Genomic DNA, 17,353 nt, shown 5'->3' with positions numbered 1-17,353 from the left:
AGCGGACATTGTATCAAAATAGAGGTTGTCCGGCCAAATTTGAGAAGATATGGGGAAGATGGAACTCCTGCCATACAGTTTAAGTTAAAATAACTCAGTATATGCATAAGAAATGGGTGTACGATTATGCGGGCATTATTTACTCACAGGGCGGAACCTATTTAGAAATCTCCTCCAGGCGGCATTATGTTAGTTTTAGAGGTTTTATTAGAAGTTAAACTAGTTAAAGTTCAAAATAAGACATAAATGATTAACATGCACTGTTTCTTACCTTTGCAATACTTTTGATATGGCTATGTATGGTAATTTTATGTAACTAATGGATAATAATGAATACGAGCAAATGTGTGTATGATTTATCCTGCAATTAATAAACGAATTTAAAAAAAAAAAAAAAATAAGCACTCACCTGATCCCAGATCATGAAAAATGGAGATGCTACGGGTATCGGAAAATGGCGCAATATTTATTTATTTTTTTTAGGAAACTTTGGAATTTTTTTTCACCACTTAGATAAAAAAAGAACCTAGACATGTTTGGTGTCTGTGAACTTGTAATGACCTGGAGAATCATACTGGCAGGTCAGTTTTAGCATTTAGTGAACCTAGCAAAAAAGCCAAACATAAAACAAGTGTGGGATTGCACTTTTTTTTCAATTTCACCGCACTTGGAATTTTTTTCCCATTTTCGAGTACACGACATGGTAAAACCAATGATATCGTTCAAAAGTACAACTCATCCCGCAAAAAAATAAGCCCTCACATGGCCATATTAACTTAGGCTGGTTTCACACTTGCGTTTTGATCTGCAGCGTTTTTAAAAAAAACGCATGTGGTGAAAAAACGCATGTAAACGCGGCAAAATGCCGCGTTTTTAGACGCATGCGTTTTTGCATGCAGAATAAAACCGCGGTGTTTTGCCGCGTTTACATGCGTTTTTTCCTGCGTTTGCGTTTTTTAAACGCATGCTGAGAAGTGTGTGACAGCTGCCAATCATCAAAATCAACTAGAAAACCCACTAAACAGAAATAGCTAGGGTTAGGGATCCTAACCCTAACCCTAGGGATCCTAACCCTAACCCTATGGATCCTAACCCTAAGGCCGGGGACACACTTAACGTATAAAAAAACGGTCCGTTTTTCACGGCCGAGAATCGCACAAATGTTTCAAAAACAGTGATCCGTGTGCAGTGCGAGGATGCGATTTCCTCGCATCAAATGATCCGTGTGACATCCGTGTGACATCCGTATGGCATCCGTATGCCGAGATTTTCTCGCAAGCTTGCAAAACCGACATCTAATGGATTTATGTGCTCAAATGTTCGGGAAAACATATATACAGTATATATATATATATATATATGTCATTGAGACACATATATATATATTCTGTATTTATATTTCATTCAGCGCGATATCTGTGAACAGCCGGTAATTCAATTGCCGGCTTTGCATTTCTCCTGCACAAACCCGACAGGATATGAGACATGGTTTACATGCAGTAAACCATCTCATATCCCCATTTTTTTTGCATATTCCACACTACTAATGTTAGTAGTGTGTGTATGCAAAATTTCAGCGCTGTAGCTGCTGAAATAAAGGGTTAAATGGCGGAAAAAATTGGCGTGGGCTCCCGCGCAATTTTCTCCGCCAGAATGGTAAAGCCAGTGACTGAGGGCAGATATTAATAGCCAGGAGAGGGTCCAGGGTTATTGGCCCCCCCGTGGCTAAAAACATCTGCCCCCAGCCACCCCAGAAAAGGCACATCTGGAAGATGCGCCTATTCTGGCACTTGGCCACTCTCTTCCCACTCCCTGTAGCGGTGGGCTATGGGGTAATGAAGGGTTAATGCCACCTTGCTATTGGAAGGTGACATTAAGCCAGATTAATAATGGAGAGGCGTCAATTATGACACCTATCCATTATTAATCCAATTGTTGGAAAGGGTTAAAAAACACACACACACATGATTTAAAAGTAGTTTAATGAAATAAACACAGCGGTTGTTGTAATAATTTATTGTTCTCTCAATCCATCAGGACCACCCTCGCTTGGAAAAATAATAAACGCACAAGATACATACCTTCTGGTGAACCGTCTCGTCCCACGATGTAATCCATCTGAAGGGGTTAACTAATATTACAGGCAGGAGCCCTGCAAATGCAGCTGTGCTCCGTGCCTGTAATCCCCGGCGAATGAATGAAATGTAGGTCATTGACCTACATTTCCTTCAGTCGCGGTGATGCGCCCTCTGGTGGATGTTCTCATGAACTGCAGCCTGGGAACTTTTTCCCACGCTCCAGGTCATATGAGGACATCCACCAGGGGGCGCATCACCGCGACTGAAGGAAATGTAGGTCAATGACCTACATTTCATTCATTCGCCGGGGATTACAGGCACGGAGCACAGCTGCATTTGCAGGGCTCCTGCCTGTAATATTAGTTAACCCCTTCAGATGGATTACATCGTGGGACGAGACGGTTCACCAGAAGGTATGTATCTTGTGCGTTTATTATTTTTCCAAGCGAGGGTGGTCCTGATGGATTGAGAGAACAATAAATTATTACAACAACCGCTGTGTTTATTTCATTAAACTACTTTTAAATCATGTGTGTGTGTGTTTTTTAACCCTTTCCAACAATTGGATTAATAATGGATAGGTGTCATAATTGACGCCTCTCCATTATTAATCTGGCTTAATGTCACCTTCCAATAGCAAGGTGGCATTAACCCTTCATTACCCCATAGCCCACCGCTACAGGGAGTGGGAAGAGAGTGGCCAAGTGCCAGAATAGGCGCATCTTCCAGATGTGCCTTTTCTGGGGTGGCTGGGGGCAGATGTTTTTAGCCACGGGGGGGCCAATAACCCTGGACCCTCTCCTGGCTATTAATATCTGCCCTCAGTCACTGGCTTTACCATTCTGGCGGAGAAAATTGCGCGGGAGCCCACGCCAATTTTTTCCACCATTTAACCCTTTATTTCAGCAGCTACAGCGCTGAAATTTTGCACATACACACTACTAACATTAGTAGTGTGGAATATGCAAAAAAAATGGGGATATGAGATGGTTTACTATATGTAAACCATGTCTCATATCCTGTCGGGTTTGTGAAGGAGAAATGCAAAGCCGGCAATTGAATTACCGGCTTTTCTATAGAACACCGCTGCGTATTTCTCGCAATGCACACGCATGGTCCGTGTGTAATCCGATTTTTTCTCGCACCCATAGACTTGCATTGGCGAGTCTCGGCCGAGATACGCTGACAATCGCAGCATGCTGCGAGTTCCCTCGGATCTGAAATACGGTGGAGAAAATATCGGATGATGGGAGCTGAACCATAGATTAACATTGGGCCGAGTGCTATGCGATTTTTTATCGCATAGCACTCGTCCGTATTACGGTCTAGTGTGACCCCGGCCTAAGGGTTAGGATCCTAACCCTAAGGGTTAGGGTTAGGATCCCTAGGGTTAGGGTTAGGATCCCTAGGGTTACTAGGGATCCTAACCTTAGGGTTAGGGTTAGGATCCCTAGTAACCCTAGGGTTAAGGTTTTCTTGTTTTTTTCTTGTGTTTAGGGTTAGGGTTTTCTTGTTTTTTCTTGTGTTTTTCTATAAAAACGCATGCGTTTTTAACGCAAGCAAACGAATGTGCTTAAAAACGCATGCGTTTACATAGACAGCAATGCATTTTTTTGCCGCGAATAAACGCATGCGTTTTTTTGCGGCAAAAAAACGCTGCTAGAAATTACTACAGGTTGCATTTCTGCTACTAAACGCACGCGTCAAAAAACGCATGCGTTGCCGAAAACGCGTCAAAACGCATGCTAAAAAACGCATGCGTTTTTAATGTTAAGTATAGGGGAAAAAACGCATGCGTTTTTTAGCGCTAAAACGCATGCGTTTTTTAGCGCTAAAACGCTGCAGATCAAAACGCAAGTGTGAAACCAGCCTTAAAGGGGTTGTCCACTACTTTCAATTAACCCCCCAATGTATCCCCCAGGGGCCCCTAATGAATTGTGTAAATACATTCCGTTGCCGTTTTCGCCTGTGAACGGCGCTATGCTGGCGGCTGAGTCCGGGTCACGTGACCCTCAGGCTGCAGCTGCCGCTTATTTCCGCCGACGTCACGTCAATTTCCAGACTCTGGAAACTGACGTGACATCAGCAGCAGGCGTGACCAGCCTCCACAGTCAGCAGTCAGGGTATGTGCACACGCTGCGGATTTTGCTGCGGATCCGCAGCGGATTTGACGCTGCGGATCCGCAGCAGTTTTCCCAAAGTTTTCAGTACCATGTAAACCTATGGGGAAAAAAACCCGCTGTGCACATGCTGCGGAAAAATCCGCGCGGAAATGCAGCGGATTATTTTCCGCAGCATGTCAATTCTTTGTGCGGATTCCGCAGCGGTTTTCAACCAACACCAATAGGAAAGTGCAGTTGAAAACCCGCAGAGGAATCCGCAGAAGAAACCGCGATAAAATCCGCAGTGAAAACCGAAGTGGTTTTGCACTGTGGATTTTACAAATCCGCAGCGGAAAAATCCGCAGCAGAATCCGCAACGTGGGCACATACCCTCACTCATCAAGAGTGACTGGGCTGTGGGTGGGGCTGCAGGGCTGTGCTGGGGGCGGGCGGGGCTAGGCAGGGATGTGTACATCCGATCACGATGTGATGTGCGGGCGCGGGGGGTCTGCGTGCCGGCGCCGGGGGTCTGCGGGCAGTGCTGGGTGTTGTGAATTTGCTTTTTGCTCCCTCTAGTGGTTACTAGTTTTTTGACTCTGGTTTTTCTGTCATTCCTTTTATCCGCACCTGGGTCATTAGTTAGGGGTGTTGCTATATTAGCTCCCTGGACCTTCAGTTCAATGCCTGGCTACGTAGTTATCAGAGCTAGTCTGCTGTGCTCTTGTCTACTGATCCTGGTTCCAGTTATATCAGCTAAGTCTGCCTTTTGCTTTTTGCTATTTGTTTTGGTTTTGTATTTTTGTCCAGCTTGTTCCAAATCTATATCCTGACCTTTGCTGGAAGCTCTAGGGGGCTGGTGTTCTCCCCCCGGACCGTTAGACGGTTCGGGGGTTCTTGAATTTCCAGTGTGGATTTTGATAGGGTTTTTGTTGACCATATAAGTTACCTTTCTTTATTCTGCTATCAGTAAGCGGGCCTCTCTGTGCTAAACCTGGTTCATTTCTGTGTTTGTCATTTCCTCTTACCTCACCGTCATTATTTGTGGGGGGCTTCTATCCAGCTTTGGGGTCCCCTTCTCTGGAGGCAAGAAAGGTCTTTGTTTTCCTCTACTAGGGGTAGCTAGATTCTCCGGCTGGCGCGTGTCATCTAGAATCAACGTAGGAATGATCCCCGGCTACTTCTAGTGTTGGCGTTAGGAGTAGATATATGGTCAACCCAGTTACCACTGCCCTATGAGCTGGATTTTTGTATTCTGCAGACTTCCACGTTCCTCTGAGACCCTCGCCATTGGGGTCATAACAGTTTGCCAGGCCAATATTAAATGTTTAATGCATTGCAGAAGAGGGATTATAAGAAAGAAGATTCTGAGTTTTTTTTTTTTTCTTCTTCCCCTTTACCTCAGAGTGGCTATGCTTGCTGCAGACATGAATGTCCAGACCTTGATTACAAGTGTGGACCAGCTGGCTACTCGTATGCAGGGCATACAAGACTATGTTATCAGAAATCCTAGGTCAGAACCTAAAATACCGATTCCTGAACTGTTTTCCGGAGACAGGTTTAAGTTTAGGAATTTCGTGAATAATTGTAAATTGTTTTTGTCCCTGAGACCCTGTTCATCTGGAGATTCTGCTCAGCAAGTAAAAATTGTTATTTCGTTCTTACGGGGCGACCCTCAGGATTGGGCTTTTTCGCTGGCGCCAGGAGATCCGGCATTGGCTGATCTTGATGCGTTTTTTCTGGCGCTCGGTTTACTTTATGAGGAACCCAATCTTGAGATTCAGGCAGAAAAGGCCTTGCTGGCTATGTCTCAGGGGCAGGACGAGGCTGAAGTGTATTGCCAAAAATTTCGGAAATGGTCCGTGCTGACACATTGGAACAAGTGTGCACTGGCCGCTAATTTTAGAAATGGCCTTTCTGAAGCCATTAAGAATGTTATGGTGGGTTTTCCCATTCCCACAGGTCTGAATGATACTATGGCACTGGCTATTCAAATTGACCGGCGGTTGCGGGAGCGCAAAACCGCAAATTCCCTCATGGTGTTGTCTGAACAGACACCTAATTCGGTGCAATGTGATAGAAAAACCGCAAATTCCCTCATGGTGTTGTCTGAACAGACACCTGATTTAATGCAATGTGATAGAATCCTGACTAGAAATGAGCGGAAAATTCATAGACGCCGGAATGGCTTGTGCTACTACTGTGGTGATTCTACACATGTTATCTCAGCATGCTCTAAACGTATAGCTAAGGTTGTTAGTCCTGTCACCGTTGGTAATTTGCAACCTAAATTCATTCTGTCTGTAACTTTGATTTGCTCACTGTCATCTTATCCTGTCATGGCGTTTGTAGATTCAGGTGCTGCCCTGAGTCTCATGGATCTCTCATTTGCTAAGCGCTGTGGTTTTACTCTTGAACCATTAGAAAATCCTATACCTCTTAGGGGTATTGATGCTACACCATTGGCAGCAAATAAACCGCAGTATTGGACACAGGTTACCATGTGCATGACTCCTGAACACCGCGAGGTGATACGTTTCCTGGTTTTACATAAAATGCATGATTTGGTTGTTTTAGGGCTGCCATGGTTACAGACCCATAATCCAGTCCTGGACTGGAAGGCTATGTCAGTCTCAAGTTGGGGCTGTCGTGGTATTCATGGGGATTCCCTGCCTGTGTCTATTGCTTCTTCTACGCCTTCGGAAGTTCCGGAGTATTTGTCTGATTATCAGGATGTCTTCAGTGAGTCTGAGTCCAGTGCACTGCCTCCTCATAGGGACTGTGACTGTGCTATAGATTTGATCCCAGGCAGTAAATTTCCTAAGGGAAGACTGTTTAATCTGTCGGTACCTGAACATACCGCTATGCGTTCATATATCAAGGAGTCTCTGGAGAAAGGACATATTCGTCCGTCTTCTTCCCCTCTTGGTGCGGGATTCTTTTTTGTGGCAAAAAAGGACGGATCTTTGAGACCTTGTATTGATTATCGGCTTTTAAATAAGATCACTGTCAAATTTCAGTACCCTTTACCGCTGTTGTCTGACTTGTTTGCCCGGATTAAGGGTGCCAAGTGGTTCACCAAGATAGACCTTCGTGGTGCGTACAACCTTGTGCGCATTAAGCAAGGTGATGAATGGAAAACCGCATTCGATACGCCCGAAGGTCATTTTGAGTACTTGGTGATGCCTTTTGGGCTCTCCAATGCGCCTTCAGTTTTTCAGTCCTTTATGCATGACATTTTCCGGAAGTATCTGGATAAATTTTTGATTGTTTATCTGGATGATATTTTGGTTTTTTCTGATAATTGGGATTCGCATGTGGAGCAGGTCAGGTTGGTCTTTAAAATTTTGCGTGAAAATTCTTTGTTTGTCAAGGGCTCAAAGTGTCTCTTTGGTGTACAGAAGGTTCCCTTTTTGGGGTTCATTTTTTCCCCTTCTGCTGTGGAGATGGACCCAGTCAAGGTCCGAGCTATTCTTGATTGGACTCAGCCCTCGTCAGTTAAGAGTCTTCAGAAGTTCTTGGGCTTCGCTAACTTCTACCGTCGTTTTATCGCTAATTTTTCTAGCATTGTGAAACCTTTGACGGATATGACCAAGAAGGGCTCCGATGTAGCTAACTGGGCTCCTGCTGCCGTGGAGGCTTTCCAGGAGTTGAAACGCCGGTTTACTTCGGCGCCTGTTTTGTGCCAGCCTGACGTCTCACTTCCCTTTCAGGTTGAGGTGGATGCTTCGGAGATTGGGGCAGGGGCCGTTTTGTCGCAGAGAGGCCCTGGTTGCTCTGTTATGAAACCTTGTGCCTTTTTCTCTAGGAAGTTTTCGCCTGCCGAGCGAAATTATGATGTGGGCAATCGGGAGTTGTTGGCCATGAAATGGGCATTTGAGGAGTGGCGTCATTGGCTCGAGGGTGCTAAGCATCGTGTGGTGGTCTTGACTGATCACAAAAATCTGATGTATCTCGAGTCTGCTAAACGCCTTAATCCGAGACAGGCCCGCTGGTCATTGTTTTTCTCCCGCTTTGATTTTGTTGTCTCGTATTTACCAGGTTCAAAGAATGTGAAGGCCGATGCTCTTTCTAGGAGCTTTGTGCCTGATGCTCCTGGAGTCGCTGATCCTGTTGGTATTCTTAAAGATGGAGTTATCTTGTCAGCTATTTCTCCGGATCTGCGACGTGTGTTGCAGAGATTTCAGGCTGATAGGCCTGAGTCTTGTCCACCTGACAGACTGTTTGTCCCGGATAAGTGGACCAGCAGAGTCATTTCCGAGGTTCATTCCTCGGTGTTGGCAGGTCACCCGGGAATTTTTGGCACCAGAGATCTGGTGGCCAGGTCCTTTTGGTGGCCTTCCTTGTCAAGGGATGTGCGGTCATTTGTGCAGTCCTGTGGGACTTGTGCTCGAGCTAAGCCTTGCTGTTCTCGTGCCAGCGGTTTGCTCTTGCCCTTGCCTGTCCCGAAGAGACCTTGGACACATATCTCCATGGATTTCATTTCTGATCTTCCGCTATCTCAGGGCATGTCCGTTATCTGGGTGATATGTGATCGCTTCTCCAAGATGGTCCATTTGGTTCCTTTGCCTAAGCTGCCTTCCTCTTCCGATCTGGTTCCTGTGTTTTTCCAGAACGTGGTTCGTTTGCACGGCATCCCTGAGAATATTGTGTCAGACAGAGGATCCCAGTTCGTTTCCAGGTTCTGGCGATCCTTTTGTAGTAGGATGGGCATTGATTTGTCGTTTTCGTCTGCTTTCCATCCTCAGACTAATGGACAGACGGAACCATACGTTTTAAAGCAACAACCACACATTTTATAGAGTTAATAACACGATAATGTGGAAAAAGTGTCTGGACTATTCCAACCCATCATCAAAACTAGATACATACCACACAAAGATGATACCAAGGTCGTTCATTAATTGTAGAAAAATACCAAAACTTTATTGTTTAAAATATAGTGTATGGGGGTACAGGATATGCATATGTAAAGTTGGTCACATCATAAAATGCAATACAAAAAATGGCCACGCCAAGATACGGTACCATCTATAAGAATTAACAAAAGTCAAATACAAATAAATCAAGTATAAGACACCACCCCTATAAAAGCATCCCCTTATGAGGTCAGCCAATGCTGTAATTAAGTATACTGGTATAACCACAATATTTTAAACGCTAGATGCTGGATGTTAGATTATACAGGTACATAGGTGAGCAGTCAAAATACCTAGGTATGCAGACTATTTAATGTATGAGCAACGGAATAAAGTAATGTCTACAGCTCACCCTTAGTAACCCTAATAGTTCAGCATAGTACTTTGCTATAACGATAAGTCGGAATATTTACCAGTAAGCAGGGGGGTAGGAGAGATGGACCAGTACCCAGCGCGTCCGCCCCGACGCGCGTTTCGGACCTTCCTTCTTCGGGGGGCCTGTGTGTAACCATACTAGAGCCTCTTTTATATGTCCACTGCAGCTGCGATAATCACAGCGAGAAGACCGGAAGTGATGCGCCGCACCTTCTGATGACGCGCACCTCCCCATGACAACCGAGACGCTGGAAGGCGTCGGCGTCACATGACCGCAGGTCAGGACTGGTCCATCTCTCCTACCCCCCTGCTTACTGGTAAATATTCCGACTTATCGTTATAGCAAAGTACTATGCTGAACTATTAGGGTTACTAAGGGTGAGCTGTAGACATTACTTTATTCCGTTGCTCATACATTAAATAGTCTGCATACCTAGGTATTTTGACTGCTCACCTATGTACCTGTATAATCTAACATCCAGCATCTAGCGTTTAAAATATTGTGGTTATACCAGTATACTTAATTACAGCATTGGCTGACCTCATAAGGGGATGCTTTTATAGGGGTGGTGTCTTATACTTGATTTATTTGTATTTGACTTTTGTTAATTCTTATAGATGGTACCGTATCTTGGCGTGGCCATTTTTTGTATTGCATTTTATGATGTGACCAACTTTACATATGCATATCCTGTACCCCCATACACTATATTTTAAACAATAAAGTTTTGGTATTTTTCTACAATTAATGAACGATAATGGACAGACGGAGCGAACCAATCAGACTTTGGAGGCTTATTTGAGGTGTTTTGTCTCTGCTGATCAGGACGATTGGGTGACATTCTTGCCGTTGGCTGAGTTTGCCCTTAATAATCGGGCTAGTTCCGCCACCTTGGTTTCGCCTTTTTTCTGCAACTCTGGTTTCCATCCTCGCTTTTCTTCGGGTCATGTGGAGCCTTCTGACTGTCCTGGGGTGGATTCTGTGGTGGATAGGTTGCAGCAGATCTGGAATCATGTGGTGGACAACTTGAAGTTGTCACAGGAGAAGGCTCAGCGCTTTGCCAACCGCCGCCGCGGTGTGGGTCCCCGACTACGCGTTGGGGATTTGGTATGGCTTTCTTCCCGCTTTGTTCCTATGAAGGTCTCCTCTCCCAAATTTAAACCTCGTTTTATTGGGCCTTACAAGATATTGGAAATCCTTAATCCTGTATCTTTTCGTCTGGATCTTCCTGTGTCGTTTGCTATTCACAATGTATTTCATAGGTCCTTGTTGCGGCGGTACATTGTGCCTGTAGTTCCTTCTGCTGAGCCTCCTGCTCCGGTGTTGGTTGAGGGCGAGTTGGAGTACGTGGTGGAGAAGATCTTGGATTCTCGCCTCTCCAGGCGGAGGCTTCAGTACCTGGTCAAGTGGAAGGGCTATCGTCAGGAGGATAATTCCTGGGTGGTCGCCTCTGATGTTCATGCGGCCGATTTAGTTCGTGCCTTTCATGCCGCTCATCCTGATCGCCCTGGTGGTCGTGGTGAGGGTTCGGTGACCCCTCACTAAGGGGGGGGTACTGTTGTGAATTTGCTTTTTGCTCCCTCTAGTGGTTACTAGTTTTTTGACTCTGGTTTTTCTGTCATTCCTTTTATCCGCACCTGGGTCGTTAGTTAGGGGTGTTGCTATATTAGCTCCCTGGACCTTCAGTTCAATGCCTGGCTACGTAGTTATCAGAGCTAGTCTGCTGTGCTCTTGTCTACTGATCCTGGTTCCAGTTATATCAGCTAAGTCTGCCTTTTGCTTTTTGCTATTTGTTTTGGTTTTGTATTTTTGTCCAGCTTGTTCCAAATCTATATCCTGACCTTTGCTGGAAGCTCTAGGGGGCTGGTGTTCTCCCCCCGGACCGTTAGACGGTTCGGGGGTTCTTGAATTTCCAGTGTGGATTTTGATAGGGTTTTTGTTGACCATATAAGTTACCTTTCTTTATTCTGCTATCAGTAAGCGGGCCTCTCTGTGCTAAACCTGGTTCATTTCTGTGTTTGTCATTTCCTCTTACCTCACCGTCATTATTTGTGGGGGGCTTCTATCCAGCTTTGGGGTCCCCTTCTCTGGAGGCAAGAAAGGTCTTTGTTTTCCTCTACTAGGGGTAGCTAGATTCTCCGGCTGGCGCGTGTCATCTAGAATCAACGTAGGAATGATCCCCGGCTACTTCTAGTGTTGGCGTTAGGAGTAGATATATGGTCAACCCAGTTACCACTGCCCTATGAGCTGGATTTTTGTATTCTGCAGACTTCCACGTTCCTCTGAGACCCTCGCCATTGGGGTCATAACAGTTGGGGTCTGCTGCGGAGGGGGTCATTGGTGTGTCTCTGTGTGCAGGCATCGTCTGATAGGACTACAAGTCCCATCGGGCTCTGCCTGCTACAGTGACAGTGAGTGACACATTAGCCAATGATGGGACAGTAGTAGTCCCATCATCCGGCTAATGTGTTGAATGTAAAAAAAAACCAAAAAACACATATACAGTACATACACCATGTGACATGTAACTTGTGACATCATGCAACATGTGACAACATGCGGCATGCAGCATGCGATGACATGCGACATGCAATGACATGCAATATGTGACGACATGTTACAATATGCGATGACATGCAACATGTGGCATGCACCATGCGACGACACGCGGCAACATGCAACATACGACATGCAACATGCGATGACATGTGACAACATGCGATGACATGCAGGATGTGACATGCAACATGTGGTAACATGTGATGACATGCACCATGCGGCGACATGCAACATGTGACATGCACCATGCAATGACATGCAACATGCGATGACATGTGACAACATGCGACAACATGCACCATGCGACAACATGCAACATGTGACATGCACCATGCGACATGCACCATGCAACGACATGCGGCAACATACGACATGCGATGACATGCAGCATGCGATGACATGCGACATGTGATGACATGCAACATGTGACGACATGCAACATGCGATGACATGCAACATGTGACGACATGCGATGACATGCGACATGCAATGACATGCAACATGCCACATACAGTACATACATACAGTACATACATACAACATACATATAGACATACAGTACATATAACATAGAGTACATACTCACCATCACTTGTCACTTTGTTCCCCGAAGCCAGTGTCATTTGTAAAAAATATGAAACTAATAAACAAACACTATACTCCCTGATCAGGCAGATATCCAATTAAAACGAGTGTCCCTCGACGATCTCCCATGGAGAGCAGCAGCATCAGCTGATGCGACCGCTCTCCAGGGGCTCCAGGAATGCAATGATGGAAGGTATCATTCCACAATGTATTCCTCACAATGTATTCCTACGCCCCTGTGAGAAAATAGTCCCTAGTCTCACTTTTGGCATTGCTGTGTGAGAAATTTTCCCACGCAGCAATTGCCATAAAGTGAGACTTTGAACTATAGTAACCTCAGTGATGCACTGCAGGAGCCATTGTCTCCTGTCAGTGTGTCACTGAAGGTCCTATAGAGCAGTGACATCACCCGATGTCACTGTTCTATAGGGGAGATCATCGTGGGACACTCGTTATTAATTGGACTACGGCAGACAGGTAGTATACTGTTTATTATTTTATGTTTTTTTGCAGGCGCTGAAGTATGGTAAGTATGGTTGAATGAAGAATATTAAAATACTTTTTCCTAATGTGTGTGTGTTTTATTAACCCTTTATTACTATTGGATTAATAACGGTTAGGCGTCTTATTGACGCCTCTCCGTTATTAACCCGGCTTAATGTCACCTTACAATAGCAAGGTGACATTAACCCCTTATTACCCCATATCCCACCACTACACGGGAGTGGGAAGAGAGGGGCTAAGTGCCAGAATTGGCGCATCTTACAGATGTGCCATTTCTGGGGCGGCTGCGGACTGGTATTTGTAGCCGGGGGGGGGAATAGTACGTCAGCTGGCAGCATCCCCCGCGTTGAGGTGGGCTTCGGCGGTGAGCCCACTTCAAAGCCAGAACATGTCAGCTGTTTTCAATACTTAAAAAAAAATTTACATGATCGCTAAACGGCGTAGCGAGAAAAAAAAATCAAAAGCCAAAATTATGTTTTTTTGGTCGCCGCGACATTGCATTAAAAAACAATAACGGGCGATCAAAAGAACGTATCCGCACAAAAGTGGTATCATTAAAAATGTCAGCTCGGCGCGCAAAAAATTAGCCCTCACCCGACCCGATATCTCAGAAAATATAGACGCTACGGGTATTGGAAAATGGCGCAATTATGTTATTTCTTTTTAGGAAAGTTTGGAATTTTTTTTTCACCACTTAGATAAAAAATAACCTAGACATGTTTGGTGTCTATGAACTCGTAATGACCTAGAGAATCATAATGGTAGGTCAGTTTTATGCTGTGTGCACACATTGCAGATTTGGGTGCAGAATTTTCTGCACAAAATCTGCATCTCCTTGCAGAAAACGCAGCTGCCTTTTTGATGCATTTTTTTCACGGTTTTTGCGCGGTGTTGATGCCGTTTTTTTGTGCAGTTTTGATACAGTCCTTTGTGTGGTTTTCGGTGCGTTTTTTTGCGTGGTTTGGTTCAGGTTTTTTATGCTTTTTGATGCAGTTTTTGGTGCATTTTTTGCATGGTTTTGATGCATTTTTTATTTTTTTTTTGTGCAGTTTTTGTGCGGTTTTGTATGCGTTTTTGAAAGCTAAATAAAGATATATTATTGACCAAAAAAAATAAGATTTGTGATGTCACTATTGTCCAACCTCCTCTTTTACATTTGTCCAACCCCCACTCAATTACACACAGATAGATGATAGATGAAATGGATAGACAGATCTACATATAGATAGATCTATAGATGCATACATCTATCTATTCATATATCTATCTATAGATATATCTGGATAGATACTGTATATCTATTGATAGATGTATGGATAGTGTAGGGTGCGTGTCCACTGTCCGGATTAGGCTGCTTTCACACTTCCATCTTCTGGGCTCCGTCGCAATCCGTCGTGTGCTTGCAGGATGCGTTTTTTGCCCATAGACTTGTATTAGCGACGGATGGCCACACGTCGCATCCGTCGTGCGACGGATCCGTCGTGTTTTGGCGGACGCGGCGCACAATAAAAGTTCAATGTAACTTTTTTTGTGCGACGTGTCTGCCATTTCTGACCGCGCATGCGTGGCCGGAACTCCGCTCCGTCCTCCCCGCTCATCACTATGGGCAGCGGATGTGTTGTAAAACTGCATCCGCTGCCCACGTTGTGCTAAATTTAGCATAACATCTGTCGGTACGTCGGGCCGACGGTTTGCGACGGCCTCGTACCGATGGAAGTGTGAAAGTAGCCTTACATCCGAATTAGCTGCAGATTGGATGCTGCGTACTTGTAGTCCCATCGGATGATGCCTGCACACCCCCTCCAAAAGACCCCCCGCACAGCCCTGCACACACCCGAACAGTCCCGTACACACCCGAACAGACCGCAGATCCCGCCAACCAGCACAAACAGACACGCACACAGTTACCGCCCACACACTTCCCTCCTCTCGAACTGCAGCGTTTCTTGGACCCACATCCGCAGCAAAACAGCAGATCTTTTTTACATCTGCGGTTTTGCTGCGGATGTGCCTGACTCAATGAAAGTCTAAAGCCGGAGTCACACTACAACGATATACGGCCGATTCTCGCAGGTTAAAAACAAGCTCTGGCACCGGCACTCCGGAGCGGAGCGTGCAGCTCTATGTATTGCTATGCGGCTGCACACTCTGCTCTGGAGTGCCGGTGCCAGAGCTTGGGTTTAACCTGCGAGACTCGGCCGTATCTCACTGTGTGTGATCCCGGCCTAAGGGTGCAGAAACGCTGCAGTTCGGCACAAAAGAAGTGACATGCTGCCGGAAAAAAAGATGCGTTTCGGTGCGACTTTTTCCGCTGCATGTGCACAACTAGTCTGCGGCTCCCATAGACTTACATTGGTTGTGCACTACACTGCGGATTTGATGCAGTTCTGTGCAGCAAAAAACCCTGCGGATCTGCAATCAAATCCACAACGTGTGCACACAGCCTTAGCATTTAGTGAACCTAGCAAAAAAGCCAAGCAAAAAGTGTGGGAGTTGCACTTTTTTTGCAATTTCATCGCACTTTGAATTTTTTTCACATTTTCTGTTACACGACATGGTAAAACCAATGGTGTCGTTCAAAAGTAGAACTTGTCCCGCAAAAGATAAGCCCTCACATGGCCATATTGACGGAAAAATTATGGCTCTGGAAAGAAGGGGAGCAATAAACGAAAAATCTAAATATCTATCTATCCATCCATCCATCCATCCATCCATCCATCCATCTATCCATTTGTGTGTGTTATGGAGTGTCGGTTGGGCAAATGTAAAAGAGGAGGTTGGACAGAAATGACATCACAAATCTTTTTGAAGCTAGAGGGGGGAGAGGAGGGAGGGGTTGGGGTGTGTTTTGGAGTGGGTGTGGTAGGTTCGTGCTTAGTGGCCAGTGCAAAGCATCATGGATCTTGTAGTATTAGAGCACAATAACTCAGGAGAAAGGAAGTTGTCGATTAACCCCATGAGAGCTGGATCCAGCACTGAAGATGTGCTGCTACAGCATGATAAAAGGTAATATTGCTAAAATAAACACAGTGGATGTTTTCAGTGGCACATAATAGCAAGATTTATGAAAAAAAAAAAATTATTGTAGTGGACAACTTCTTTAAAGTAGAAAAGTTATGGCTCTGGAAAGAAGGGGATCGAAAAATGAAAACGCAAAACCCGAAAAAAGCTCCGATCATGAAGGGGTTAAAGGGGGGGGATGAATCAAAACTCCAAAATTGCATTTTTTTAATTTATCCCGCTTCCTTCTCAAAAGTACATATGATAATTTTTACTGCTTTTTCTTATTTTATGCTTTTAGGATAGTTATAAAAAAATGGAAGTTCGGGCACAGGATGGACTGAAAACAACCTATGAGCGAGTATCAACATTATTGACTGAGATGCAAGAGAGCAAGTATGTGGTTTAACAAGGGAGAACTTTTTTAGTTCCACGAGTTGGGATTCGTTGTGTGTGTGTGTACAGGATGGTCAAAAAGTAGAGATACAGTTGAATCAATGGGATTCTATGAGATTTTATGGGTACACATACACACTGGCTCACAACAAAGAGGTCGGCCACTTTCTCTTGTTAGCGCAACTTTCCTCACAGACTGACCACACAATGGACAAATGAAAATTGGAAGCGTTTTTAGATGCTGATGTAGATAGGAATTTGTGCCTCCCTGTAACACAGGACTAGTATGAAGAATGTTGCAACGCTGATGAGACACTTTGAGCACTTTACATTTTTTTTTAATGCTGTTTAGCCTTGTAAGTGTGCTAAACTATGTAGTAAGAAGCAAATGAACTCCTTTTGTTGCACGCCAGTGTGTATTTTCACCCATCTAATCTGTTGTGATAAGTTTAATAGATTCAGCTGTATACCTACTTTTCGGTCACCCTGTACATGCTGGCCTTCTTTTTTGTTGTGCCAGAGAATTTATTAGCATCCTTGAATATCTATTTTAAAAATATCTATCTTCAGAAATTAATGGCTGTGTACCAATTTTTAATCATTAGACTATTTTATTAATATGTCTTAAGTGCTGTCACTGCGGTGTTAGCTTATGTCCCCTAAAATATCCTCAGCAAAATGGCGACCTGTATGGTCTTCGGCAAGATGGCCACTGGCAGTGCGCGTGCGCATCCCGGGTCTTTACTTCCGTTCTCCTGTGGGGCTATCTGATATAGCTGCGCGCGCATATAATTTGACGTCAATGGGCGGATTTCCGCCCTATGTGCGCGCAGTGAT

At 44.8% G+C, this 17,353-nt stretch overlaps 1 protein-coding gene across 9 annotated transcripts in view; it reads left to right on the top strand.

Moving 5' to 3' along the window:
- The window catches only part of LOC143782273 (synaptonemal complex protein 2-like), a 286,543-nt gene that overhangs the window by 195,055 nt on the left and 74,135 nt on the right, over positions 1 to 17,353 (top strand). For all 9 annotated transcript variants that reach the window (XM_077269574.1, XM_077269573.1, XM_077269571.1 and 6 more), the window contains one exon: positions 16,422 to 16,516. In XM_077269574.1, the coding sequence (XP_077125689.1) occupies positions 16,422 to 16,516 (95 nt within the window). The remainder of the gene's footprint in view (positions 1 to 16,421; positions 16,517 to 17,353) is intronic.

This window comes from Ranitomeya variabilis, chromosome 6, assembly GCF_051348905.1.
Source record: "Ranitomeya variabilis isolate aRanVar5 chromosome 6, aRanVar5.hap1, whole genome shotgun sequence".
Classification (NCBI taxonomy): domain Eukaryota; kingdom Metazoa; phylum Chordata; class Amphibia; order Anura; family Dendrobatidae; genus Ranitomeya; species Ranitomeya variabilis.
The sequence above is the reverse complement of the archived record's forward strand: the minus strand, read 5'-3'. Positions and strand labels throughout refer to the sequence as shown.